Raw genomic sequence first — 26,844 nt, forward strand, 5'->3', positions numbered from 1 at the left:
GTTAAGCTTTAGGGATGTGAAACACAATTTCACTCTTGCTGGCATCACCTTTAGGATACAACCATGCATTTGAGTCCTGGGTTTAGTGGGTGTTGAATCTCTCAAATTTCACATTGTGAAGGAGGCAGCCAATACCCTAAGAAACAGGTGGCAGGCACAGGATAGCGGGCTGCTTGGGGACTCGTCATAGGCCAGGTGCCCTTTTGGCTCAGTTGATCATTTTTGGAGGGTTAAACTCCAGGGTTGTGCCCGCATTTGCTCACTCACGGATGCCGTGCATTCTCCCTAGTCACCAGAAGCGTGTCTTTGAGACAGTAAGAAACATCAACCAGGTTGTCAAGCAGAGATCTCTGACCCCTTCTCCCATGAACATCCCCGGCTCCAACCAGTCCTCGGCCATGAACTCCCTCCTGTCCAGCTGCGTCAGCACCCCCCGGTCCAGCTTCTACGGCAGCGACATAGGCAACGTCGTCCTCGACAACAAGACCAACAGCATCATTCTGGAAACAGAGGCAGCCGACCTGGGGTGAGCAAGCTGGGAGTTTTCACTTCTCTGTTTTGGGGTGAGGAGTGGTAGTATGGATTGTCTGCAGGCTCAGTAATTATTAAGAGGGAGGTAGATGAGAGTCACCTGAAAAATACAGACCTGGCCGGGCGTGGTGGCTCACGCCTGTAATCCTAGCACTTTGGGAGACCGAGGCAGGAGGATTGCCTGAGCTCAGGAGTTTGAGACCAGCCTGGGCAACATTGCAAAACCCCATGTCTACTAAACATACAAAAAATTAGCTGGGCATGGTGGCATGCACCTGTAATCTCAGCTACTCAGGAGGCTGAGGCAGGAGAATCGCTTGAACCCGGGAGGTGGAGGTTGCAGCAAGCTGATAATTGCACCACTGCACTCCTGTCTGGGTGACAGAGTGAGACTCTGTCTCAAAAAAAAAAAAGCGGACCTTACAGTTCTGCATATCTGTTCTGCCTACCCACTTGAGCCTGTGCCTATCCTTGATATGATATTTTAATCAGCTTAAAGATGTATAACAAGATGATATCAGAAAGTCTGCTTTCCCGTGAAATGCTTGGGGGAAGGATTAATGAATTTTTTTTTTGTTAATCTTCAAGGTAAGGCTACAGAATAGACATTTGTTTTGTGACCGTTTTGTAGCTTGATGTTGGAAAGGCTGAGGAGGACTCAGGCTGTCTGTCTTGTGACCAGAATGTGGTCACAAGGTTCAGAGGGTGGGGTGCAGGGGGCCAAGGTGCCCAGGACTGGGCTTTCCTCAGGAATGGTCAGTTTCTCTTTGTCCTGAAGCCCTGCAGAACCTGGACACACACACACACACCCACACACACACACACACACACACACACACACACACACACACACACCATTTTCCACTTTGTGCATCCTTTTCCTCTGACTTAATAAAATTGATTCTTCCGGACCAGTTGGAACAGACAGGAAGCTCCTTAATCAGAGCAGGTTTTGTTCAGAGTTGGGGTCTGGGCTCTTTTCCTTCAAGAGAAGAGAGAAGCATGCCTTAACCCCATTATCCTTCTGGTAGCCAGGAACAGCAACCTACAGGTTTCTTCCTAAAGGTTCTTCAGGGAGATGTTTACAGGGACTGAATTTACTTAGTCTGTGTGCAGATATTCATCCCACCTTAGTCCTCACCCCACCTCAACCCTACTAAAAAAGACCCCTGGCGGGAGTGGTTCTGGACACGAATTTATTTCCCCCTGTTGCCTAAATGTCAACTGCTTGCCTTGGTTCCCATGGAGAATCCTGTAGCCCCAGGGAACGTCCACCGCTGTGCATTGAGCAGTCGGGCCTCTGTGGCCTTGGAGCCCTGCTGGCATTCCACCCTCACACCCGTTTCTTCTTCCAGAAACGATGAGCGGAGTAAGAAGCCAGGGACGCCGGGCACCCCAGGCTCCCACGACCTGGAGACGGCGCTGAGGCGGCTGTCCCTGCGCCGGGAGAACTACCTCTCAGAGAGGAGGTTCTTTGAGGAGGAGCAAGAGAGGAAGCTCCAGGAGCTGGCGGAGAAGGGCGAGCTGCGCAGCGGCTCCCTCACACCCACTGAGAGCATCATGTCCCTGGGCACGCACTCCCGCTTCTCCGAGTTCACCGGCTTCTCTGGCATGTCCTTCAGCAGCCGCTCCTACCTGCCTGAGAAGCTCCAGATCGTGAAGCCGCTGGAAGGTGATCACGCGGGGCCTCGGCCCCTCTCTGTCCTCCTGGGGGACTCCCTTTGGTCCCTGATCCACCTGCGGAAGGCGGGGCACCTCTGTCACGCCTACTCCTTTTTCTTCCGCGACAGCCACCCGCGCTGCTGGTTTGAGTTCCTCTGAGGGTGGCGCTCAGCCTAGGCCTCCGTCCCTCCCCTCTGGCTGGCAGGTGTGACAATGCACACATAGGCCATGAAACTCGCCGAGGAAAGACAAGCATGTGCACTGTGGTCTTCTAGTTCTTTCCTTTGCCTTTAGAACCTTAGAAATAAAAACTTTTGTGGCGGTAGAGGCACTGCTAACTGATTCAGAAATTAATTAGGTTTTGCCTGTGGGTGTGAGGAATGCAGAGAATTAATGCTTTAGCTTTTCTGCAGTTTTGGTGTCGGGGAGAGGTTCCAAGCAAACTCTATTAAATGGGGATTTTTTTTTTTCCCCATAACCACCTGAATGTGATTTGTGGGCTTATGTGTTCTGATTTGAACTTCATATAGCAAGGTTGTGGCTTTTGGCAGATGCAGTATGTTCTGAGCGCAGCTCCTAGAGTCTACAATTTGGAGTCCAGGAAGGGGTGGCTGTGGAGACAAGTGAGTTTTGTACCTCCGTAAGCCACCCTTTTTCAGGGTCAGTTCATGTGTTAGTATCAGGGGCATCTCAGATGATTAAACTCATGGGAAAAACTTCCTCCTTCCCTCTCTCCCTCTTGCCCTCCTGCCTCTTTTTTTTTTTTTTTTTTTTTAATTTAGGCACTTATAAAATGTTTTCCCTCTACCTACTACTACCCTGCCAAGAGCCACCAAGTGCTTATATTTTTCATTTTTTACTCCTTTAGTTTGGAAAGCCATATACGTTTGAGAAGGTGTTTTAAAACTCTGTGTTACACTTACGATGCAAAGCCAAATCAGAACTTCTGTAAGGCAGAACTTTCCCAACTTTAAAAAAATTATTGTCCCCTCTAAGGAGCCTTCTTAGATGTTTTTTCCTAATCACCCCCCAAAGACATTTTAATACCACATATATATTGTTTGTGTACTATATGTATATCCATGTACAGTATACATAAACAATACATAAGCAATACATCTGTGGTATTAAAATTAAAAAGAATCCAATTATGTTTACCTCAAAAGAACCTGTTTTTGCTTCTTGGGAGCAATATTGCCCCTGTGAGACTGCATGCTATATATAAGGTAAGGTTGTGCTTGTTAAAGACCCAAGACATGACTGGGCTCCACAGTCTCCAAAGGAAGAGGGTGGGCTAGTTTGTTTTTATTATTATTTTAAAATTGTATAATTGGGGTCTTTCTTAGAGTTCAGAAAAGGTATAGCTTACTGTTTTTTAATTGTTTATTTAGTTGTAAGCTTGGTGATTGTTTTCTGATCCACATTGTGTGTGTTCTTCAATAAAATCTTTCATTTCTGCAATTTTACTTTCTGCCTTACTTTTCTTTTTTCTCCTTTGTCACTCAAAGATCATTGGAATTTATCATCTCTGTCTTGTCTGCTTTCTATATTTGACTCTCTGTTCCATTAGATCATCTAAGAATATGTTTTTGAATTTATTTTAGCCAGTTTATCTTTATTTCTTTTAATTTTGTGACTTGGCAGTATTTTTGTGATTAGTTAATAGGATAATAGGAAATCCTGTTAGATTAGCAAGGTGAATTTCATCTATAGTGCTCTGCTACCCAGGAGGCTAAAACAATACAATTAAAAAGTTATTTGTCTTATCACAGTGGCCTATAACACAACCTCATGATACAGATTCTTTTGATTCCATTTTGTAGTTCTCTGACTTCTTAGCTGTTTATTTATGTATTTAGTTTTTGAAACAGGGTCTCGCTGTGTCACCCAGGCTGCAGTACAGTAGTGTGATCATAGCTCACTACATGCCTGAATTCCTGGGCTCAAGCAATCCTCCCGCCTCAGCTTCCCAAGTAGGACTACAGGACTGCACCACCACACCTGGCTAATTTATTTATTTATAGAGACAGGGTCTTACTATGTTGCCTAGGCCGGTCTTGAACCGTTGCCCTCAAGTTACCCTTCCACCTCAGCCTCCCAAAGTGTTAGGATTACAGGCATGAGTCACCACACCTGGCTCAGACTTCTTAGCTGTTACAACCAGTATTTTCTTTTTTCCCCTCCCCTCCACAGTTATTTTTTGTGTTACCATGTTTAATATGATAAGATGGGATGCTGACACAGAAGTCAGCCTGGGCTAGGTTCAGTACAGCTCTGACTGTGACATTAGATAAATCACCCCACTTTTTGAGCCCTGTTTCCTATTTAGTTGTGGTTGTGAAATAGGCTGATAGCCATCAGACCAGACTGTGGTGAGGAGTAAATGTGAAGTATTTTATATTGCACCTGGCATCTAATAGGTGCTTATTAAAATGTTGGCTTCCCAAGCTTGCTCCAATCCAGGTCTGTAGGGGTGAGTTACTAGTATTGAGATCTGGACCAGCACTAGGGTCATGTTCTTAAATTATCTTTTTCTATTGGCCCACTGAGAAGCTAATAAGATTCCCATAATCACCAGCAGCCCAGGTCAATGTACCTGGGGTGAGGTCCCTAGAGACTGTTGGCTGAGATCATAGCAGATAGCCAATCAGTGTTTTCCATCTGGCTCCCTTACCTGTTGAATTAATCTTGCCATCTGCTTATTGTGAAAGCCAAACAGCTAAGTGTTTAAGAGTGCTAGCACTTTCTTGTCTCTTCATCTTACCTTACCAGTTTTAAGCAGGTGAAGAACAAACAAACCATTCAAACTAGAAAGATATCTGTGTTAAAAAGACCAAGGCGGGCAGTATTTTTTTCCTGTAATTTGCACTTCCTTTCTGCTTAATCATAACCAAGGTAGCATTTCCAAATAAATACTATGTAAATAAGGGAAAGGATACACTTCAAAGCTGTACATTATCCAGCAGGTTTCATTCTAGTATCTAAGCCCTGATGCTCCTCTGACATCAGTGGATTTTGGGGTTTCCTCTCCTTTGATGACTTGAAAATGTTTTAGCTGGAACACTGGGGTATGGAAGGAAAGCAGAGGGGTAAGGACGCAATGGCCATAGTCATGTTTTCCCCACTGTCCATGCGCTTTTCCCATAGAACTTTATCTTGGGGCCAACCAGGAACATGAAGTTTCCTCTCTTTCCTTGCCCTGTTTGCCTAATTCCTGCCTGGTTTTAATGTGGGTGGGAGGAGTGAGCAGGTCTTGAGTTGGTAATGGGAGGTAGCTCTTATTACAGTGTTTGGCAAGTAAAGGAAGCCAGGCTGGGGAATGAGCTGGAGAAATGGAAAGAAAGAGGTAACTTGGGCTCTGAATAAGATGCAATTCATATTTATTTTTTAATTCTTATACCTTCTTATGTCAAAGGAAGGACTCCAGGCAGCCAGGAGATTGGTAGAATTCCCACATGATGGTTTAGGCAGCAGCAGGGAGGTGAAGCATGAGGTGTTCTGCCCAGTTGATGGGCTTGGCAAACCCCGGTGGGACTTTGGAACCAGCCAGAAGTGGAGATAGTCCATGAGCCCCATAGCATGACATAACTGAAATAGCACAGTCAGGTTTGAGAAAGCACCCACATGGGAATCTAGAAAGCCATTCGGGTGTGTTATTGACTAGGTTTCGGAGGCTCTCATGTGTAAGGCCTGTCACTGCTGAGAGCTAAGAGAATGGACACTGGAGCCAGCCTTGGTTTCAGTCCCAGATCAGTCAAGCCACTTGCCAGCTCTGTAGCCTCTAGCAAGTTACTTTCCCTTCCCGTACTCAAGTTTCCTCATCTGCAGAATGCAGACAGCAGGGATAATGTGAAGATTAAGTGAATTATAAATGTAGACCTCAGAAAAGTGCCTGGCGCTTAGTAAAAGCCCAGTAAAAGTTGGCTGTTCTTACATGGGTGTTATTACATGGGTGTTCTTACATCCCAAGGCATGGGATAAAAATCTGAGCATGATGCGTCTTTTCACATAATGTTTTAGTTGTAATTTCACTAAATTTCCTTGGCTGTGGAGTGTCAGAGAATGCAAGTAACTCCATGCATTTCTGTGGCGTCCTTAACTCCAAACAGCAGACCCTTTGTAGCCTCATTTCTTTCTCTTCAGCCCATCCTTGGGAGCGGGTGAGGAGAGGGAGTGATGGGGCAGCCTGTTGAACAGTTGGAGGAGAAAGGCCTATGAGACTCTTGTCAGGGCCCAGACCTCCAGCCTCCTTGGGTTTTTTCCCAGTGAATTGTAAACATCTCAGACCCCCTTCAGAAGGATGAGGAGGTTGGCATTTCCTTACCAGGGTTCTTCACTTCCCAGAGTCTATTGGCATACCCCCCTTTTCCCTTCCAAAAGTAGAGGTGACGTGGCCATATTGTACGTGGGGTTTTCTCATCATCCTTCTCAGACTCCAGTGTACAGTCCCAAGCTGAACATGGCAGTACAGTGGCTACTTTAAGACTTCTCCTGGTGCTATTTTGTTATCAGGAATGTGCCTGCACAGCCAGTGAGCATTTGTACTGGGGCCCATTAGGTAGTGTGAATGGGAGTCCTCAGGGACAGCAGAGAACTCCTATCAGCAGGAATATCTCCTGGCAGGCCCTGGACACCCATCTGGAAATTCTGCTGCTGACCATTTGTGCAGCTGGGACACTGACTTCCTTCTTGTTCTCTGAACTGTGGGTTTTGATGGGTGGGCAGTGAACCCATCAAATGGGTTAGTTCTGAACCCCGGCTATGCCACCACTAATTAAGTGGCTTTGGAAAGTTATCTAACTTCAGGCAGCCACCATTCCCCTATCTGTAAAGTATATAATCATACTCAGTTCCTAGGATGGTTTCAAGGAGTGAGCTGGTATAATACATGTAAAACAAACTGTGATGCAGGCCTGCCTCAATATAGGGAAGCTTAATTTAAAAAATCACAGTGATGCTGTGGCATCTGGGACTCGGGAGCCCATGAACTGGTCTCCGCAGGTCTGCGAAGCCCCGGCGTTGTTTGCACAGTGTTGCTAGCATGCACACTTCCTTTAGGAAGTGGGTCCACAGCTTCCTTCAGATTCTCGAAACATCTGAGAGTTAAGAACCACAGCTCTAGAGCAAGGCTTCTCAATCCCAGCCCTGTTGACATTTGGGACCAGTTTGTTCTTTGTTGTGGGGGCTGTCCTGTACATTGTGGGATGTTTGGCAGCATCTCTGGCTTTTACCCCCTAGATGCCATTAGCACCAGATGCCGTTCCTCCACAGCTGTGACAACCAAACGTGTCTCCAGGCATTACCAAGTGTCCCTGGGGGGGTGGGGTATGGGGCACAAAATTGTCCCTAGTTGAGAACACCGCTCTAGATGCATCTTAGTACCTAGTGAGAGAACGGATATGTGATACCCTTTTTCATTATAGTCATTCTTTCTTATTTCTTTTTTTCTTGAATTTAGAGTATTTTCTATTTATATTTAATAGATCCAGATTAAGTATGTTACTATTGTACCCGTGAGCCCTTAAAACTGGGATAAGCCTTGATGTGGGTGTCTGGGAACTCTTTAAACATGTATTGGCAGTGTGCACCTTTTTTTTCCTTTTGAGTGGATTTGAAATTGTTCATTTATAAATCCCTTTCAAGCCTCCCTGGCTGAGATCGACACATGAGAAGTTATTTCCAAGGGGTGTTTGGAAATGGCAGACTCTGCGCACACCATGGGGCCTCTCCCTCACCCCACCGCCTCCCACCTCAGCCTGCCTGTGTTCCCTTCTCTTTTGTCTTGACTTCCTGAGCTGCCGACTCCTGGCATCTTTGACTCCCTTTTCTTCGCTCCCCAGGGCAGCCTGGTATCCTGGAGGGCTTCTTGCCTACCCAGAAAGTATACCCTTGGTAAACCAGTGGTGACTGCCTGAGCATCCATTTGTGCAGGAAGCCTCCTGCCTTCTGGTGCCCGAGAACCTCTTCAGAAGTCTCTCCTTTGAGCATGGAATATTTATTTGTGTGGCCATGCATATTTGGGTGCATTCTTAATCTGTAGAATGGGGCTAGCCCTGCCAGCCTCACGGGCCATGCACTAGCATGGTGTCATGTGAGGTGTTAATAAGTGTTCCAAGGGTAAAATGGGTTGCTCTGTCAAGTAAGTTGGCAAGAACACTGTAGCATACTAAAGGTTCTGTGATGCCCCTCAGTAAAAACACTTAACTCAAGTTTCCTGAGCATGCTTGGCCTAGGAACACTTCTCTTTGTAGAACACTTGTGACACCTTGAGGTCTTCAGGGACACACTCCGGTGTTATTACAGACCTTGCATGATGTCATCTGAGTCCTGGGGTTTGGTGTCATCGAGAAGATGGGCTCCCCTGCTTTAGACCTCTGTGTGGACTTACTATGTTCTTAAATCACGCCTCTTTAACCCAATTCCTTCTCCCTAACCCGGCAGCCTCTCAAAGTTGCTGGCAAAATACAGAAAACCTCAGTAAAGGAGGTGATGGCCACATCTGCCACACATCTCTGTGTACTGCTTTCATTTCTTTTTGCTTTTCTCTTGCTGTTGGTCCTGGGCTTGGTTTGACATGATCTTATTCTGCCTGAGCTTATGTCTTCCCTGTTCCCAGGAGTGTGTATTTGGCATAGAATACGTACATGTGGCCCCCCTTTTGTGCTTATCTTGCCATTTTCCCCCTTCCATTTTGTAAAATGAGAAGATGTTGAGTTCTGGGGTTGACATCAGTTGATTAAAATAAAGACCTTGCCCCAAACCTCTTTTGCACATACTATGGTGTGGATTTTACTTTAAAAAAAAAAAAAGGTTGATTTCTTAACTTGCTATTCCTTCTGAGCATGGTAGGGTTTGGCTTCTGTTTCATGGCAGGAAGGGCTAAGGCGGCTCCACTGAAGTTCCCGCTGCAGTCCACCTGGAGGCCCAGACCCTGCTGAGGTTCACGCTAAGCACTTTGAGGGTGGTAAACAGCCATTGTCTTGGACTTCCATCCTAACCCTCTCTTCTCCTTGTCCCCTTTCTTCCCTTCCCTTTCTCCTGCAAGGTTCTGCCACACTTCACCACTGGCAGCAGTTGGCCCAACCTCACCTTGGGGGCATCCTGGACCCCCGGCCCGGTGTGGTCACCAAGGGCTTCCGGACGCTGGATGTTGACCTGGACGAAGTGTACTGCCTTAACGACTTTGAAGAAGATGACACAGGTGACCACATTTCTCTCCCACGCCTAGCTACCTCCACGCCAGTTCAGCACCCAGAGACCTCAGGTGAGAGGTCCCGAGCACGTGTGACTGTCTCAGGCAGCAGAAGTTACCCGAGCCGGCCTCAGGCTTCCCCAGAGGAGATGCAGGAGCCGCCAGCGGCCACGGAGGAGGAGGAGGAGGAGGGGTCTGGTGAGGGCAACACGATAAGTCCTGTAAACTTGGCACCTTTCCCGGAGGCAGAGTTTTGGGCCATTCTCACCTCTGTTCCAGGCACCATCCGTAGTGGTTCTCTGTCTGTAGCTTCCGCTCGTCTGTGTGGGTGATGATTAAAGCATTCTCATTGCACAGTTCTGTTTTTAAATACAGAGTCTGATGCCTCCTATTTGTAACAATGGATGTAGCTCCCCTGCCCATCTTGGAGGTGCATGGCCCATCAGGGATCTTAAAGTGGGAGCAGGAAAGGCTGCTAAAAAAAAAAAAAAAAAAAAAAAGTGGGCTTTTGGGTCCCTGAAAACATCTGTGCCCTTCTTCCTGGTCTGGGTGTCTCCCTGAGTCTAAGGGGAAGATTCTCAAGTCCCCTGGTGATTTCCAAGTGGAGCTGAGCAGTTTTAGGGAAATTGAGTGCTGGGTCATTCAGAAGGTAAATGAGATCATCTGTTACCTGTATGCTGTATTAAAATAGAACCAGGAAAGGCTCAGGATTTCAGACACTTCGTCAGCCTTTTCACTTTCCCAGCTTCAATGGAGGTATATATGTCATTTTCTTTTCAGCTTACACATGTGTTCAAAGTGGATTTTTAAAAAGTGTTTCAGCAATACTCCTTAACCAAATAAACCTTCGGAGAACGTCACTAAGCTTTTCCAGAGAGAAGACCCTAGATGAAGTTGGAAAAGAGCTCTGGCTGACTCCACCCACTGTCCCCAAGCATTAAAGGTGTGGCCATGAGTTTACAGAATTACCGACATCCCTGTTGCCACTGGGATGAAAAGCTTTGTGCTCAGAGCTCTGGGAATCATGGGATCACATGGTTACTGTTTACCCCAACAGCATGCTCTGTCTAGACTGGACCTCCCAGCCCCTTGTGTTGGGAAGGCAAAGCTTTTGTGGAGTCAGTGGGGAGACTGAGAAAAAATGAATTAACCCTGTGTTGTCATCCTCATGACATTCCCGAGGATTCACCAGGTTTGAAGTGAGGACGTTTATCTTTGTGATTCAAAATTTTCATTTGTGAAGGCCACAACACTCCCCTTGAAATACAGGGCAGGAAAGAGCTGAGGTTATTGGTGGTGTCTCCCATTCCCCCGGCTAATTTCAGACAGCTGTGGTCAAGGGATTTTACTTGGGATCAACTTTTCCTTTTTTCCTTGACATTAATTTTAGAGAAGTCATCAAGTCATGTGATTTGTTTAGTTCATAGGTTTATTTATGGTTTGATTTTTTTTAAGCAGTTATATTACTAGATTAAGCTTGTGAGGGTATGAAAATGTTTTTTTATTTCTTATCTATACACTCGAAAAAGAGAAACCAGCTGCGGTACTGTCCCATTTTTGTCATCAGCACCAGTGTCCGTCAGGAAGGGAGGTGGTGGTGCAGAAACATGATGCCTGGCTGATTTTCATGGCTAAAGGGGTAGGCCTTATGTTGATTGGGATGCTCCCCTACAGCCTTACAGGTAGAATAGAAGGTGAGTTCTGGAAGTGCAAAGAAGCACCATTAAGTGCATCTTCTAGAAGTTGTACGGAAGGACTAAAGCTTATCAAGTCAACAAAGAACTTACCTTGGAGGATAGAGAGAGAGAAGGGACCAATTATGAGGACTGACATCCTGGCCACTCTCCTTAAAATAAACACTGACATTTTTCTTGCTTGTTCCCTCTGTACTCAAACCTGTGGCAAATTCATCCTAGCAACGTTATTTGAGGAGGGGCGTGAACGTTTATAGTTGAAACTGTAGAAAGGGTCGGGTTGGAGGTGTGTAATAAAAAAGAATTACCTAGGTTGCCAAAGGTAATTTAGGAAGGGTCTGATCATTTAGATGAGAGTTCTTTGGGGCTTATTTTCTGGGTAAGGCTCATCTTTAAAAACTGGCTTCAGAGGGGAGAGGGGAGAACAATGAATTGGCTCTATTTTCTCTATTGGGAATTACAGGACCATTTTGATTCTTAGAATGTAAAAAGCATATCACTAAGTAAATCATCCTGGAGGCCCCAAGTAGCTCTATGCCTGCAATCATGGAGACACAGGCAGACAGATAAGCTTCATGGGGAAGGCATGGGGCATCCTCTGTCTTGGGATTTGTATCCATGGTGGTCTGGTCCCTGCCTTTTAATCCGTCCTCTACGCTTGGGCTTTTCTGTTACCAAACAGCACTATCCCAGGAGCTATTGTCTGCCTGGGAACACTCAGTAGGGAGACACTTTGGAGACAGGAGGTGATGAACCTTTTTATGTGCAGCTGGTATGACAGAAGGAAATTGGGAAAACTTGTATGCTAGGTACTTTTGTCCAGAGCCTGCTGTCCCATGGAGAAAAAGTTTTAAGCACTGAAAAAATTTGATTAATGTATTTAAATGTATTATTTGAAGCATCATTCACTTGTTGATTTTTATAATCCCATGTCTTAAAAAGGATGAATCCATGTTATTGTATTGTAAATAATTTAGATGATTAAAATGGATTGTTTAAAAAGTTTTAGATTATAGTTTTACTTTATTTCAGTGATATGTTTTATGTTTTAATTTATATAGAAAGTATACTTTATCAGAACTAGTTGCCTTCTTTTTCTGTCAGTACTCTGTATTTTAGGCATTTGTGTGGGGAAGAGCCTGCATGTGGCAAAGGATTAAGAGTTAAAGTCACACAGTTAAATTGGTAGTTGGCTAGTGGATGGGCAGTTCAGTTGAATTATCTTGAATGCTTTGATCCTTAAAGGTGAGAAAGAAGTAGGATTAAAGCCACATGGATAGAGAAAATTGACAGTCAGTTTATTTTAATGCTTTTACTCATCAAGACTGGTTCATACTGAGGGGAGATATCCTCAAAAACTTACACGAATCATGGCATCTTGACATCTTACCTGGCAGTGGCCCTGCAGTAGAACCATGTCCTAATTGGAGCTGAGATTTTTTTTTTTTTTTTTTTTTTTTGAGACGGAGTCTTGCTCTGTTGCCTAGGCTGGAGTGCAGTGGTGCAATCTCGGCTCACTGCAAGTTCCACCTCCCGGTTCAAGTGCTTTTCCTGCCTCAGCCTCCCAAGTAGCTGGGACTATAGGCACACGTCACCATTCCAGCTAATTTTTTGTATTTTTGTAGAGACAGGCTTTCACCCTGTTAACCAGGCTGGTCTCGAATTCCTGGCTTCAAGTGATCTGACCGCCTCGACCTCCCAAAGTGCTGGGATTCCTGGTGTGAGCCACCACATCTGGCCTAGAGCTGAGATCTTAAAGTCAGAGTGGAAGACAAAAAACACACTTGGCTAAAATTGCCCTTAAAAAATTCCCTAAATCTCCAGCAACTGGGCCACCAAGGCAAAAGCCAGGAATCAGCTTCTTTCGTTGCCTCCTTGTTTGATACATAGGCCCAAGGTCAGGAGCAGTGACTGAGTGAGGAAAGGACAGAGAAGGGCTTGTGGTGGGAAGGAGCCAGGCGGAGTCAGGCTGGCTGGGTGTTCCTGCAGCTTTGCCCGGGCGGGGCAGCTAGAGCAAAGCTCAGCCAGCTTGTATCCTGTACCCTCTTCAGTACACCACAGACCACAGAACTGGGGTTCAGACAGGCTTGTGAGAAGTTGGTTTGGGGGCTTGATGGGTCTGGAAGGAAAAGTCTGGTATGCTCGATTCACAGACCCTTGGGTGCAGGCAAGTTCCTTCCCATTGTCTACACTGAGAGAGTTGATGTGAGTTCCCATGCTGTTGGGAACACTTCGATTCAGCCTGGTTTTATGGCAGTTATGAGGGAGTTTTGTTGTTATGGACAGAGTGGATAGTTGGCTCACACCCACCTGTATTAGGAGATGCTAAGGAAAGCCTTGTGCTCTGCCGTCAGAATATATATTAAGCCAGAGTAAAACAGGCCAACTGCCACCTGCAAGTGGAAAAATGAATGAAGAATGAAAGAATTGACTCCTTCAAAACAAACAGCATAGAGTCAACCCTGCTTAAAATATCCAGAACAAAGCCCACTTGTTGAGCATTTTCTCTCTGGTATCCTCACCTCTGAACACTACAGAGGGCCCCCTGGTGCTCCTAGAGGCACGTGGGTTGCTGAGGAGGTGTCTGAACCTGACACCCTTCTAATGTGGAGGGCCCTTGAGGGAGCACCCTGTGTTGAGAGGAGGAGCTGTGCAACCACACTGCCTAGTGAAGCACAGGTGAAGTGCTCTCTTGTGCTGGCCTTGAACGCACTAGTGGGGAAAGGTCTTGATGCAGCTCAGCCAGGCCAGCTCCCTTCACCTGTTGGTGTCTGCCACAGAAGGAAGGACAAGGACAGAGGGTATAGGGACCAGCTTTGTTGGTGTCTGAAGACTACAAAGGGATTTCTTCATTTGCCCTTTGGACGTTTTAATAGCATTCTAAAAATCCCCCTCTCTCTAGAAGATACCCCAGGGGCACTTGAGAGAATTTCTGACCCTCTCTGCACAATGCTGTGAAATTGTTTATCTCTTAAATCACATACTTTTCAGATGAAACAGGGTAGGCAACTTGGTGTAGTGGGAAGAAGAGTCGACTTTTAATTTTGCAGAAACCAAAAATAAATTGTGCAGAAACCAGATAAAGATCTTGTGATGTGTGGTTCGAAATCTCTGTGATAGAAACCTCCCAGGTTCCTGCTGGCCAGATGTCTGATCACCGAGGAGCTCAGGGATCTCTACGGAGCTGCAGGGGCAGTCGAGAGCTCTGTTGAAGAAATGCTTAAGCAGAGAAAAAAATAAATACCAAGCCTCTGTGAAGCCCAGAACTAAGGCCTTTAAAAGTGTTATCTTGTACAACATATTACAGTTTAAAATCACTTTTGTATTTTTTAAAACAAGAAAGCTGCACTGCTGCATCTGAAACTGCTCTTGATTCCCCCACTCCTCACCTCCAGAGAAAACACTTGTTAAAGCCACATGAATCCCTAACATAGTACTTGTATTAATGATGACTCGTAGGGCAAACTATTTATGCAGCTTTTCCCACATGAACTCATCATAGAACTTTTTTTCCCCCTGAAAATATCATGGGCAGAGTTACATAATGAAGAGACAGGAAAGTCTTTAGAGCATTTTCCATGCCCTGATATTTTAGTCTTTTAGGAAGAGATAAAGCATTGCTTCTTCCCTATCTGTTTAATGGAAAGGGAACTGTTTCTCATGCAGCTGACAGGCAAAGACACATCTTCCTCTCCCCTTTCCACCCCTCAAGCTTCAAAAGTCATTAGAAGCTGGGCATTAAACAACGAAAATATACTGATATTCCTAGGGGATAGTCCAAGACACACCCTTAAGCTGGATGGACAATGGCTTTTATTTTCAATAGATTTGTTTTTACTTGGATTGAACAGGCTGGCCTGTGGGTGCCACTGTTGGGGTGTGTGTGTGTGTGTGTGTACTGGTTGAGGAGTTTATAGAACTTGCAAAGCAGATCCAAGTCATGTGACAGCAGCATCCCACTACATGCTTAAGTTAAGGAAAGAAAGGTCAGGGTCATAGGGTTTATTTTACACAAGTCGGCCACTTCCCAAGAGTGGCAAAAAGAACATGGAAGGCCCTCAGTGCATCACAAAGGTGGAGTCCCTTTTCCAAGATTTTCAGATGCTTTTGTAAATTTACATTTATAGAAGTTATTTATGTGAGTTTTTAAAATAGCTTGGGTGTGTGGCATGGCCAGTGTTTCTCCGTTCTCAGAGGCTTCCTTGGAAGCAGCTGTGTCTGGGTGTATATTGCACCCTCAATTTCCCCATAGCAACATGCCAAGTACGGTTGCATTTTCCAATGTCTCTGGGCTCATGTGAGGGTTCTTTTAAGGACTAGGTTCTATGATGGCCTTTAGAGAGAAGGAAGCTTCTGTTGTCCCCAGCACTTCCCAGGGATGCGGGAAGGAAAGCGCCATTAGAAGGGAAGAAAATGCATGAGCAGGTGTGTACAAATTGTATTATGGGCGGCCAGACGGGCAGAGTTCCAATCATCCTGCAAATCCCTGTGGAACCTCTGGGCCCCACCGGAGTGTCCCAGCCTCTTCTGTGCCCCCTTCTCCTCACTGTGAAAGCACTGGGCCATGGGAAGCAGTGGGCTTCCTACCTATTTTCCCTGGGAGGCCCGAGCAGTCCACAGAGCAGCAGCCACCCTGCTCTATATAGTGCAGTCTGAGGGGCATCCAGGGAGTGGGGGCTGTGTCAGGGCTCCCTCCTCACTGGCTGCAGCAGAAGGATCCCAACCACCCAGTTTTCCAGTCAGTCCTAGGCATCATGGGCCCCCGAGGAGCATGGGCACTCAGTGCCACTTACCAAGCATACCTACTCCAGGCAGAAGGCTCACCAGAGTCCAACTAGAGAGAGCAGGTGAGCTCTCACTCTGTAAGAGTGAAAGTAAGAGTGGCTCTCACTCTTGCAAAGTCCTCTGATGTGTCCAGCTGTAGCTAGCTGAAGGATGTGTGCTTGCATGTGGTGTGTTTTAAGAACAAAACATCTGCACGACAGCTACGGGCAGTTCATCAACACAGGAGATCTTGAATAATAATCAAGGATTGATTAAGTTTAAAGCATATCACATTTTATACCAGTGTCAGAATCTGGGGGAAGGAAGAACAATTAAAAAAGAATTAGGGGTTTTTATTGGTAAATCCAAATTCATTCCTAAATCAAATGATGAAAGTATTTGTCGTTGTTAATACTCTAACCCATTTAACATGTGCCTGTCTCTTCAAAACACTAGGAAGCCCTCCACTCAGGTTGAGAGAAAGAATAAGAATTTAAATAGGGAATTAAAGCCTTAAATCCAAGAAACTCTATCCTTTGAGCTCCCAAATGAGCAGCATGGGATGAACACATAATACCATCTTCTGCAAAGAACTTTCTGTTTAGATAAAGAAGGGGGCTTTGGTGCGTGGCATGGGCTTGGTGACTTCACAGTGAGCCCTCATCCAACCCCCCTATTTCCTGCCAAGAAGGATGTTTTATGTTTCTCTCTCTCTCTTTTTTTTTTTTTTTTTTTTTTAGAACTTGCTCTCTTCCTGCACCCAGGGCTTTAGGAATCAGCCTGTTGCTTCTCTGTAGCAAGCATGAGGAGCCTCTTGACGATCCCAGTCTTGGGTGACTCACTGTCTCTCTGTTGTGTCTCAAGGAAGGGAGGTGCAGCAGCATCCTGGCAGTCAGTGGTGACATGCGGAGAGCCCACGGGTCCAGGCGTCCTGGTGGTATTTTGGAAGGGCCAAATCTCTGGCTTTAGCACTTTGGAAACTTGTTGATCTTCCTTGGTCTTCTACGGCTATTCATTGCTTCTGGGGAATGGTGACTTGTGAATTTTTAGCAGCCTTTTCCTATCCCCAAAACCCATTTGTGTAAGATGGGTTTGCTTCTGCTGATGCAACTACGTCTCTAAAATGTCCATCTTACACTCCCTATTGCAATTGAAGATCCAATATGTAAGAGGGTGGAGGAGGAAGTGAACATTTGTGACCTTTTGATTTGATATTCTGGCCATGTGTTTAAATGGGGGTATGCTTCTGATTTTAAATCCAGCCTTCCCTTGTTTGATTTCTTTTAAATGTTATCTCTCTTTCAACTGTGTTGTCTTATTTCTATTTACTGCTTTCCCCCTCTCTTCCTTCCCAAATAACCCCTCATGCCTGTTATTTGGGATGCTCTTCCCAGGCTTTTTGTTACTTTTGTTTCTAGACCTTATTGCAGGAAGAGAATCGTGATTGTTTGGTTGCCTTCTCTTCATAGCTTACTCCATTTTTGTTTTGCTTGTGGCAGTTTCTTACTTATTGGAGTTCCTGAGCCATTATGTTCACTGATTGAGAAAGATTCATAAAGGCTATTTTTATGTGTTTTTTTTTCCTTCCCTCCTGCTTTGCCTGGAGCTCCCCATGGCTGAGAGTTTTCTCCTGTGGCCGTGGTGCTGGCTGTCACGTCAGGTGCCATGGGAGCCTGCTTTGACACACAGACCCGAGTCAGACCTTAAAAATCAGGGCAAACCATCTTGCCTTGCTCCTCTAGTCACCATCACTTTTGTACTCTGGATTTGTCCTGCCTGCCTTTAATTTGTGTCTCCAGCATTTATTTTTTTGTTTGTGTCATCGGGTTCCTGGTTTTCTTTTAAGACATAGTCAACTGTGTGGACCTGTAGGTTTGGGGCAGCAACCAATTCCATTGTTTTCCTTTTTGTCAAATCCAAGAGAAAATATACCATAAGGAGCTAGAAGATTCTAGTTCACAGCCTTTTGAATCTTCATGGCCTTTGAATCCTCATGGCCTCTGATATCTGAATCAGTTTTCTCCCAGGAGGTCTCTGGGGGCTGAGCTGCTACAGGGGCAGAGGGTGGGGTGGGGTTGGGTGGGAGAATCATCCCAGCACTTCATCGTGCATGCTATTTGGGGCAGCATCTTTTTTTTAAATTTTATTATTATTATTTTTTCCTGATGCTTGAGTTATGAATGAGGATGACCTCTGCAATCATGATGTCTCCCATAGACTCTGTTCCTTGTTCCTTTACCAGCTTTCTCATGCATGGTCCTAACACTTCCATGATTTACTTTGCTGCAGACCATAGTCTTCAGCCACCTCAGCAATAACTTGTTAGAGCATTAAAAGGAAGTAAATTGAGAACAACTTGTTGCCATCCCATTTTCATTAGAAATCAGACATCTTAGAGATGTCAAGAAAGCAGCTAGCAGCTAGGGGGTAGGGGGACCTGTACTGCTCACACTGCTGTGTGTCAGACCAGACCTGATCCTGGAGCTCAGGACCCTAGAGAGCCCTGATCTCTGGAACTCTTGCCACGTTGTTGCTGAGGCAGCTGAAGTCCCCATCTCCCACCATAAGGATCACAAATAGACAGTAGTGGAGCCAGCATCCCCAAGCCCCTTTTTGTGTAAGCAGAAAGGGAGCTGTGAGCCTTGCCCTGTTTGCAGGTGTCAAGTGCCTCTCCCCGCCTGTACCTCTCCCCTTCCTCTGAGCAGAGCTTTGGTAGCTGTTGCCAATGCAAAGAAATGTAAAGCAGCCAAAGAAGACAGCAGGTTCTGACCTGAGGAGGGAAACCAAATTTATCCCACAAAGGCCCATTACCCCACCCCCCTCGCCTCCCACCCCCAGACTGGATCCACTACTGGCCCAAGAATACTGATGAGAAACCTTGTTTGGATTGGGTCGGAAGCTGGAATTTGGTGCTCTGCAGACCAGTGCTCAAAATTGTGGTTATTTTTGAGGACTCGCCTTCAATCCAGAACATTTGCGTTTCACCTTCCTCGCCCAGATCCAGTTAACAAGGTAGCTCATCACTTCTTGCATCTGTTGAGTGACATGCTGGATTTTAATTTTTATTGTGGTTGTACTTGGATGCAAGGAATATGTTTTGTTCCTCCCAATTTAGCGCACCATCCTGGGAAGTGCATGTCTCAGACCAACTCCACCTTCACCTTCACCACCTGTCGCATCCTGCATCCTTCAGATGAGCTCACTCGGGTCACACCAAGGTAAGGGACCCTGGCTTTGGGGTGGGCAGGGGTGGGGTGAAGTCAGGGCACTCCCTTCCCTGCAAGGCTTAATGTTGAGGAAAGCCAAGTAGAGAGGCTCATAGAAAAACCACCTCAAGCCAGTGTAAGCATCTCAGCATTTGCAGGCACTTGTTCTGGGTCCCATCCTTCCTTTTGTTGTTGTTTTGTGTTTTTTTTTTTTTTTTTTGAGGCAGAGTTTTGCTCTGTTGCCCAGGCTGGAGTGTAGTGGCGTGATCTCGGCTCACTGCAACCTCCACCTCCTGGGTTCAAGCCCATCTTTCCTTTTGAGTTGAGGCTATTATTTATTTGGATCTGGCTCAAATAAAGAGACCTGGACTGACCCACCTTTAGTTGCCCTTTTAGTTGGCCATTTAGTTGGGAATGGATTCTTAGGCTGCTCCTTAACCAGCTGAAGTTGACACTACCCAGGCCCTATGGCTAAAGTCTGTTGGATTTTTTGCCCCCAAGTTTGTCAGTAGAGCACAGAGTTCTTTTATTTATGGATGGAGTTACTGAGCCCTGTGGAACCCCTTGTGCCTCTGGAATAGGCCCCAGGAACCATGCAGCACAGCCAAACTGTAATGACCAAAATGAGAAGACTCCAAGACTGAGCCATGTGCCCAGCATGGTCCATTTCTCTCTGGAGCACCATCTATGGGGAGGACTTGTCTGGTGTGAGTTGGTCTGTTTGGCCTGATTTCAGGCCTTTCACTGCTGCCAGCAAAAGAGAAAATGCTCTCCCCTAACAGAGTAGAGCGACCCCCTCAGCTGTTTCCTCTGTGGTGTAAGATGCTGGGTTGCTGGAAGGTAAAGCAGAAGGGGCGGGAGCAGTCAGCCAGGGAGCACCTTAAACTATGAATAATTCTCCGCAGGTCATGTGAGGAGGACGACGAAGCAGCCATATGCCCCGTTGAGCTGAGAGGAGATATAGGGCAGAGAGTCTGAGCCCACGGGCGAGGCAGGGGGTGAGCACACCGCCAGCAGTGCCTGCCCTGGCAGGGCCCTGTGGAAGGAGCTGTGTGTGCACGCGTGGCCGCCACTAACCCGGGGACTTAGGCTTGGATGTGTCTCTGTGGTTGTGCCTGGCTAACTCGGCCTTGATGGTCGATGCCCCTAACCCAGCTAAACACCCCCAGTCAAGCCGAGTGCCCGCACTAATAAAGGCCTAACCCTAAGTTCTCACCAGACGGGGATCATAAATATTAGCTTTGTCTCCTCCGTCTCTCTGCCCCTGGAGAACTTGGCTTCCTCATCCTGTGGCTTTATGTTGGGAAGAGATTGTTTTCAAAACCATGGAACCAAGCTTCTCCCTATGAGAGGCTGGTGCCCTGGGTAACCAGATGGCACTCCTGACTGTAGCCATAGGACTCAAACCAAACACGGGTTTTCATGTGGTTGTGTCAGGGCCGAACAAAGCCTGGGAAGTCAGTAGCAAGAGAAGGCTTTTTTTTTTTTTTTTTTTTTTTGGCTTGAGTTTGAAAGAAAGGCTGCTTGAAATAAAATGGAAACAAATCAATTGAAACAAACAAAATGGAAACAAAATCTCCCTAGGGATGGCCACATCAACATGATTTTAAGTCTAGAGCATTTTTGCCCTTTACTGAGGGTACATCAACATTTGTAAAACTCCACACATGCCTTTTGAAAAAATCCACGTTTAACCTTAGGAATTTGTTGTGGTTTCTAATCATGCTTTTCCGAGTCCCCCAGCCCACCAGCATCCCCACCCCTGAGCTTGTGTGAGATGGGCCTGTTCTGGGATCCCCACCCTGTGCTGACCTCCCAGGGCTGAGGTCACCTGAGTGTGGGGCCAGTTGGTTCCCCTAGCTTGTACGTTGCTTTGAACCTCGTGTTTCCCACGAGGGAGGGGGCCCCTTCTCTGGTCATTGCAAAGACCTGCTCCAGAATGGGCCCTTTTTCTTCCCATTCCCTCCTTTGGTGCCTTTCTCAGAGTACATGGACTTCCTTCTGCCAGACTGGGGAGAGAAGTCTCCATCCCCAGCTCCTAGGGACCACGCAGCTGACCTGCTCCAACGCACACTGGCAGCCCCAGCAAAATCCTGGAGCCGGCACCAGGGCATGTCCCACGAGACTGTTAGGAGGGCTGTGCATCTTTGCCCCTTGGTTGCTCATTGAGAAGCAGTATAGGGCTTCCATGCCTGTTTGGCCTCCCCTGGATCCCTGTAGCAGCTGTTAAAAGAGAACCTTTCCAAGCTTTGCACAGTGGCAGTATCATAGCCAATGAGGTTTATTACTAGTTGAAAATTTTCCCCAATACCCCACCGTGACGACTTGAGATAGAGGCGGCATTGGCAATTTTTGACAGTTTTTAGGGATACTGAATTATTAGGTTGGTGCAAAAGTAATTGCAATTATAAAAAAAAAAAAAAGAACCTTTCCTGCTTTTTAAGCAGACAGCAATGCATTCCCCTCTGCTGCCCTTCTGGAAACTTTTCTGTCCTAATGGACTCCACGACTGGATCCCAACTGCTGGAACCTAGCAAGTCCCTAGTGAGCACAACACGAGTGAATGAACAAATCTTTCTGCTTTCCTTCGGTAACTCAGGCCCCACACATTTCAGTGGGCCTTTCCCTGGGTAGCGCTGTTGATGTAGATCTTTTCATATGTGACATGTCTCCCCGCGACCCTCTAACTCCACTGGTTAGAATGGATTTGGGCAAGGATATAAAGAGGGTTAAGGGCAGCACGGTGCAGAGGAAAGGGCTCTGCACCCAGGATTCAGGAGCTCACGGCCACAACTGACTGGATGGGCACAGCCTGGCCTCAGTCCATGCACTGTGGCCATCCTTACCCTTCCTAAGATAAGGAGTATCTCATCTCCCAGAGTCCTGGTTCACGTCTTGCTTCAGGGAGAAGTAGGTACTAAGAAGGAACGCTGGAATCTGGGTAAATTTGGTGGAGAAAGAGTGCCTCTTTGCCAAAGGGCTTCCTTTCCTGTTCTCTAACAGATTTAGAGTCCCTCAACTTGGGTTGTCCACTTAACAGCCAGATGTGACACCAAGTAAACCCTTAGCTCTGAGCCTGTTTCTTCATCTGCAAAGGGGACAACTATACCCACCAACCAGGGATGAGCAAAGGGGATCATGTGCAGCTTCCTGTTAACTTAAACCGTGCTTCCCTTGAAGGGTGAGAGGGAGGAGCAGACGTGGACAGAGCCTTTGGGGGCCTCAGCTGGTGGAACCCTCTCATTGTGTCCTGGGTCGTCCCTACCCCCCCTGCAGGAAACTGGCCACTGACCCTTTCTATGGAGCTCGTGGGCATTTCTGGTGAATAACCTGTCATCTCTTCTTTCAGCCTTAACTCAGCCCCAACTCCAGCTTGTGGCAGCACCAGCCACTTGAAATCCACGCCGGTGGCCACACCATGCACTCCACGGAGACTGAGCCTGGCTGAGTCCTTCACTAACACCCGTGAGTCCACGACCACCATGAGCACATCCCTGGGGCTCGTGTGGCTGTTGAAGGAGCGGGGCATTTCTGCTGCCGTGTACGACCCCCAGAGCTGGGACAGGGCCGGCCGGGGCTCCCTCCTGCACTCCTACACACCCAAGATGGCTGTGATCCCCTCTACTCCGCCGAACTCGCCTATGCAGACACCCACATCCTCCCCACCCTCCTTTGAGTTCAAGTGCACGAGCCCTCCCTACGACAATTTCCTGGCTTCCAAGCCAGCCAGCTCCATCCTGAGGGAAGTGAGAGAAAAGAACGTCCGCAGCAGCGAGAGCCAGACCGACGTGTCCGTCTCCAACCTCAACCTCGTGGACAAAGTCAGGAGGTTTGGGGTGGCCAAAGTGGTGAACTCAGGGCGAGCCCATGTCCCCACCTTGACTGAGGAGCAGGGACCCCTCCTCTGTGGGCCCCCGGGGCCAGCACCAGCCCTTGTCCCCAGAGGCCTGGTACCTGAGGGCCTGCCCCTCGGATGCCCCACTGTCACCAGTGCCATCGGTGGGCTGCAGCTCAATAGTGGCATCCGGCGGAATCGCAGCTTCCCCACCATGGTGGGATCTAGCATGCAGATGAAAGCTCCCGTGACTCTCACCTCGGGCATCTTGATGGGTGCTAAGCTCTCCAAACAAACTAGCTTACGGTGAGACTGGAGGGGGGCCGGTTGCCCTAGAGGAGACCCACGTTCTCCTCTCTTGCTCCCACCTCCCTCTCTTCCCCCCACAGTGCACTCCCTCCCTCTGCCCTTCTCTGTCCACCCTCTCCTAAGCTAGACAAATCAACCTCGTGCCTAATGGAGGAAGTGTGGAAACTTTGTAAAATGTGTACATAGGACTTGGAGACCTCGTGTCCGCCCTGCTCTTTCTTCCGATCCCACAGGAAGTGCCCCTGCACTGTCATCACTCTCACGAGGACGTCACCTGTGCTAACCCGGGGGAAGGTGGGGTCCTTTCTTCTTTCCTTTTGAGAAGCACTGAAACTCCCAAGTGTGTTCTTATCCCATGGATAGGAAACCAGTGAATTCCGTGGCTGGCACACCACGAGCTGTCACGCGGCACGGGTCGTAACACATCTGGGTGTCATCGGACACCTCACCTCGCCCACCCTGTAGGAGCGTAAGGAGCCTCCATCCTCAGCCACGTGCAGCTGACGTGGCTTTCCTGATTGGAGGGCTTTTCTTTTATGGGTGGCCCAGCTTCTTCAAGACCTTCACTGCTCTGCCTCAGTGGACAGTCGTTTCTTTTTTGAGGTGTGACCTTTTGTTTTCATGCCTTCCCCTTGAAGTCATCCTGTATTTTGTAATCAGCTGTCAGGCCAAATGTCTGACCCGAAAGAGAATGTATTTACACTCATGCTGCGTTGTTCAGCAGCCCCTCTGTGTTCTGTGTGATTTGTTTTATTTTTCCTTTTTTTTAACATATATATGCAGGGAAGTAATGGTACTGGTAGTGTATGTTTTCTATGTGGTTCAAATATGAATTTCGAACACACCAAGCCGCTAATGAGATAGCAGCTTTTTTCTGGGACCCAGAGTCACAACCAAATTGATTTAAGACCGGACCCAAGACACCTTTAACAATAGGACTGAAAGGAAAAAGGATAGAGAAAAAGCTTATTAAAGAAATGTGTCAACACCAAACGTAGAGGGGAAGAACCACAACCAGGCATAATACCAAACCGGTTCCAGGGGGAAACAAGGCTTTGGTATTCCGCTGGCTCCAGCGCTTTTTCTGAAACCCGAGGCTGGCCAGGGTGCTGTCACCGTGCGGTCTTTGATTGCAGCCATTCAATGCCCACATGCTTTTCCTTCTTGTTTCAGAACAGCACATGGTCACAACAAGGTATTTTCTTTCCCTCCAAAGCCTTTTGTCTCCTTGTGCCACTTTTTATCCTTAGGAAAAGATCCAGGTGCTTGTGAAAAGAATCATGAATGCAACAAGGGAGGCTGGTCCTGTTGCTGTCGCCGATTAAGTTTTAAACTTTTATTTATTATTTATGTCTGCCGTATTTTAAATACACATTCTTGTTCCTTCCAGTTCCAGTCATAGTGTGTCTGTGGCATTCCAGTCCAACCATGTGACTTATTTATTCTAATTTGAGGGCTGCACTGTACATTATGGTGTCCCGTGACACCACGTTCCAGACATTTATGGAAGGAAAACATCCCATATAAATGAAACTGTCATTCTGTGTCCTCCCCAGCAGCAGAAGATGTGTCCTTCCATTGAGTGAGGGTAACCTTATGTCCACCAAGGATACTTTGAGAAAGCCCCTAAGGAACAAGCCTCAGTCCCACGGTTTCAGACTATTTATTCTCTGAACACAAGAGTATTGGTTAATTATGTTCTCAGCTCTCCTTGCTGTTGTATGTGTGCATTCACTGCAAGTAACTTATATCTTTTTATTTGAATGTATTTTAAAGCAGTAGATACAATAACAAAGGAATATGAAAACCATGGACTGAATGGACCATTTTATGTATTCAGAGAGAGAAGCCACTCATCATTGCCAGAAATACCATGTAAAAATTGGCAGTTCAGAGGTTGCAATATTTAGTGTAGTAAATAAATAAACGGTCAACATTGTGCAACCACTACCAAAAAGTGTGTTGTAATGCATCAAAAATCAACACAATTTTATTCACTAATGAGTATCAATAAAATAAGTTAAATGATGGAAACCACACTGGTATTCTGATTTGTATTTTGTTTTTATCTTTTCATCAAGGAGACGATCTCTTTATGTAAGACTTCAAAGTGTTTAGCTCTTTGCAAAATTAAATGAAAGGCATATACTTCACATACTGTTATATGCCTTCTTTCTTTCAACATGATATCATACCTTAGACAACTTTCCAGTCAGACTCTGAAGATGTTCCTCAGTTTTCAGGGCTGTGTACTATTCCACTGTGTGCATACACCTGCTGTGAATTATACATACCTTTATGAACCATCCCTTACAGATGGTCACTGGGATAATTCTTTTTTCTTTTTTTTTTTTGGAGACAAGATCTCACTCCATTGCCCAGGCTGCAGTACAGTGGCACAAACATGGCTTACTGCAGCCTTGACCTCCTGGGCTCAAGTAATCCTCCTGCCTCAGCCTCCCAAGTAGCTGGGATCACAGGTGTGTGCCACCATGCACAGCTAATTTTTATTTATTTTGTATTCTTTGTAGAGGTGGGGGTCTCACCGTGTTGCCCATGCTCTTCTTGAAGTCCTGGGCTCAAGCAATCCTCCTGCCTCAGCCTCCCAAAGCACCGAGATTACAGGTATGAGCCACTGTGCCTGGTGTCACTGGGTTAATTCTAACCTTTTGCTGTCATGGTACTGTAATGAAAAAACCTTACATATATGCAATTGTCCACATATGTGAGTACATCTGTGAAATAAATTCCTAGATGGTTATTGCCAAATTGCCTTCCATAGAGTTGTGTTAAGAGACAACCAAGGACAGTGGAGGTCCACCAGATGGAGAATTGTGAGAAGAACAAAAGAAAAAAATAAATATTCTGCCACCTCAATATTTGAAAGCAGTGAGATTATGCAAATAAAAGCTGTGGTAGGATGTGGCATCATGGATTTTAAGTCAGGTGCTAACCATTTGGCAGTGGTGTGACCTTGGGCAAGCCACTTACCCTCTTTAGGTCCTCCATTTTTTTTTTTTAAACCTGTGACATGAAAACAGTAATGCACCTTAGAGTTAATTAGTTGAGTCAATGTATTTTGAGCACCTACCATGTGCCAGGCATTGTAAGTACTGGGGACGAACAAGTGAGCCAGTTTCTGCTGTCACGGAGTGTACAATCTAGAGAGAACAACACCAAGTGTAGAATAACAAGGGCTGTGCAGAGAATTAAAACAGGGTGGTGTGAAGGAGTAGGTGGCTGCTTTGGATTGGACAGTAAGAGAAAGCCACTCCAGGGAGGGGAACTTGAGTGAAGCATGTGAGATCTGGCATAAGAGCATTTCCGCAGAGAGAGCAGCTGGTGTAAAGGCCCGGAGGCAGAAAAGCACTTTGGTGCGTTCGAAGAACTAAGAGAAGGCCTGTGTGGTAGTGGGCTGGTAGGATCAAGGGAGTGTGGTGGTAGCAGAAATTATGGTGCTCACCAAATGATTCATCAGATCCCCGTTTCCCAGCCATTGCAGTCGAGCAGGTCACATGATTAGTGGCTGGCCAATGGGCAATAAGCAGAGAAAAACCCGTGCATGACTCTGTGCTCCTCTCTTCCTGTGTGTTAAACCCTCAGGTCACGTATTGAAGTGCTGGAGTCTCCACCATCCTGAGTCTCCAAGTA

General features: G+C 46.6%; 1 protein-coding gene and 1 pseudogene across 19 annotated transcripts in view; both read left to right on the forward strand.

Annotated features, from left to right (window-relative positions):
- The window catches only part of TRAK1 (trafficking kinesin protein 1), a 212,177-nt gene extending 186,945 nt beyond the window's left edge, over positions 1-25,232 (forward strand). For 8 of the 19 annotated variants that reach the window (XM_054680574.2, XM_063805627.1, XM_063805626.1 and 5 more), the window contains 5 exons: positions 290-526; positions 1,887-2,203; positions 9,239-9,583; positions 18,959-19,061; positions 22,399-25,232. In XM_054680574.2, the coding sequence (XP_054536549.1) occupies positions 290-526; positions 1,887-2,203; positions 9,239-9,583; positions 18,959-19,061; positions 22,399-23,194 (1,798 nt within the window). In that variant the 3' untranslated portion in view covers positions 23,195-25,232. Of the gene's footprint in view, positions 1-289; positions 527-1,886; positions 2,204-9,238; positions 9,584-16,583; positions 16,682-18,958; positions 19,062-19,954; positions 20,048-22,398 lie in introns of those variants that run through there. The other 11 variants (XM_054680575.2, XM_003309734.6, XM_024355424.3 and 8 more) reach the window with 5 other exon arrangements.
- LOC112208704 (U4 spliceosomal RNA) lies at positions 21,295-21,420 on the forward strand (annotated as a pseudogene).
- Positions 25,233-26,844: the final 1,612 nt, after the last annotated feature.

Source organism: Pan troglodytes, chromosome 2 (assembly GCF_028858775.2).
Source record: "Pan troglodytes isolate AG18354 chromosome 2, NHGRI_mPanTro3-v2.0_pri, whole genome shotgun sequence".
Taxonomy (NCBI): domain Eukaryota; kingdom Metazoa; phylum Chordata; class Mammalia; order Primates; family Hominidae; genus Pan; species Pan troglodytes.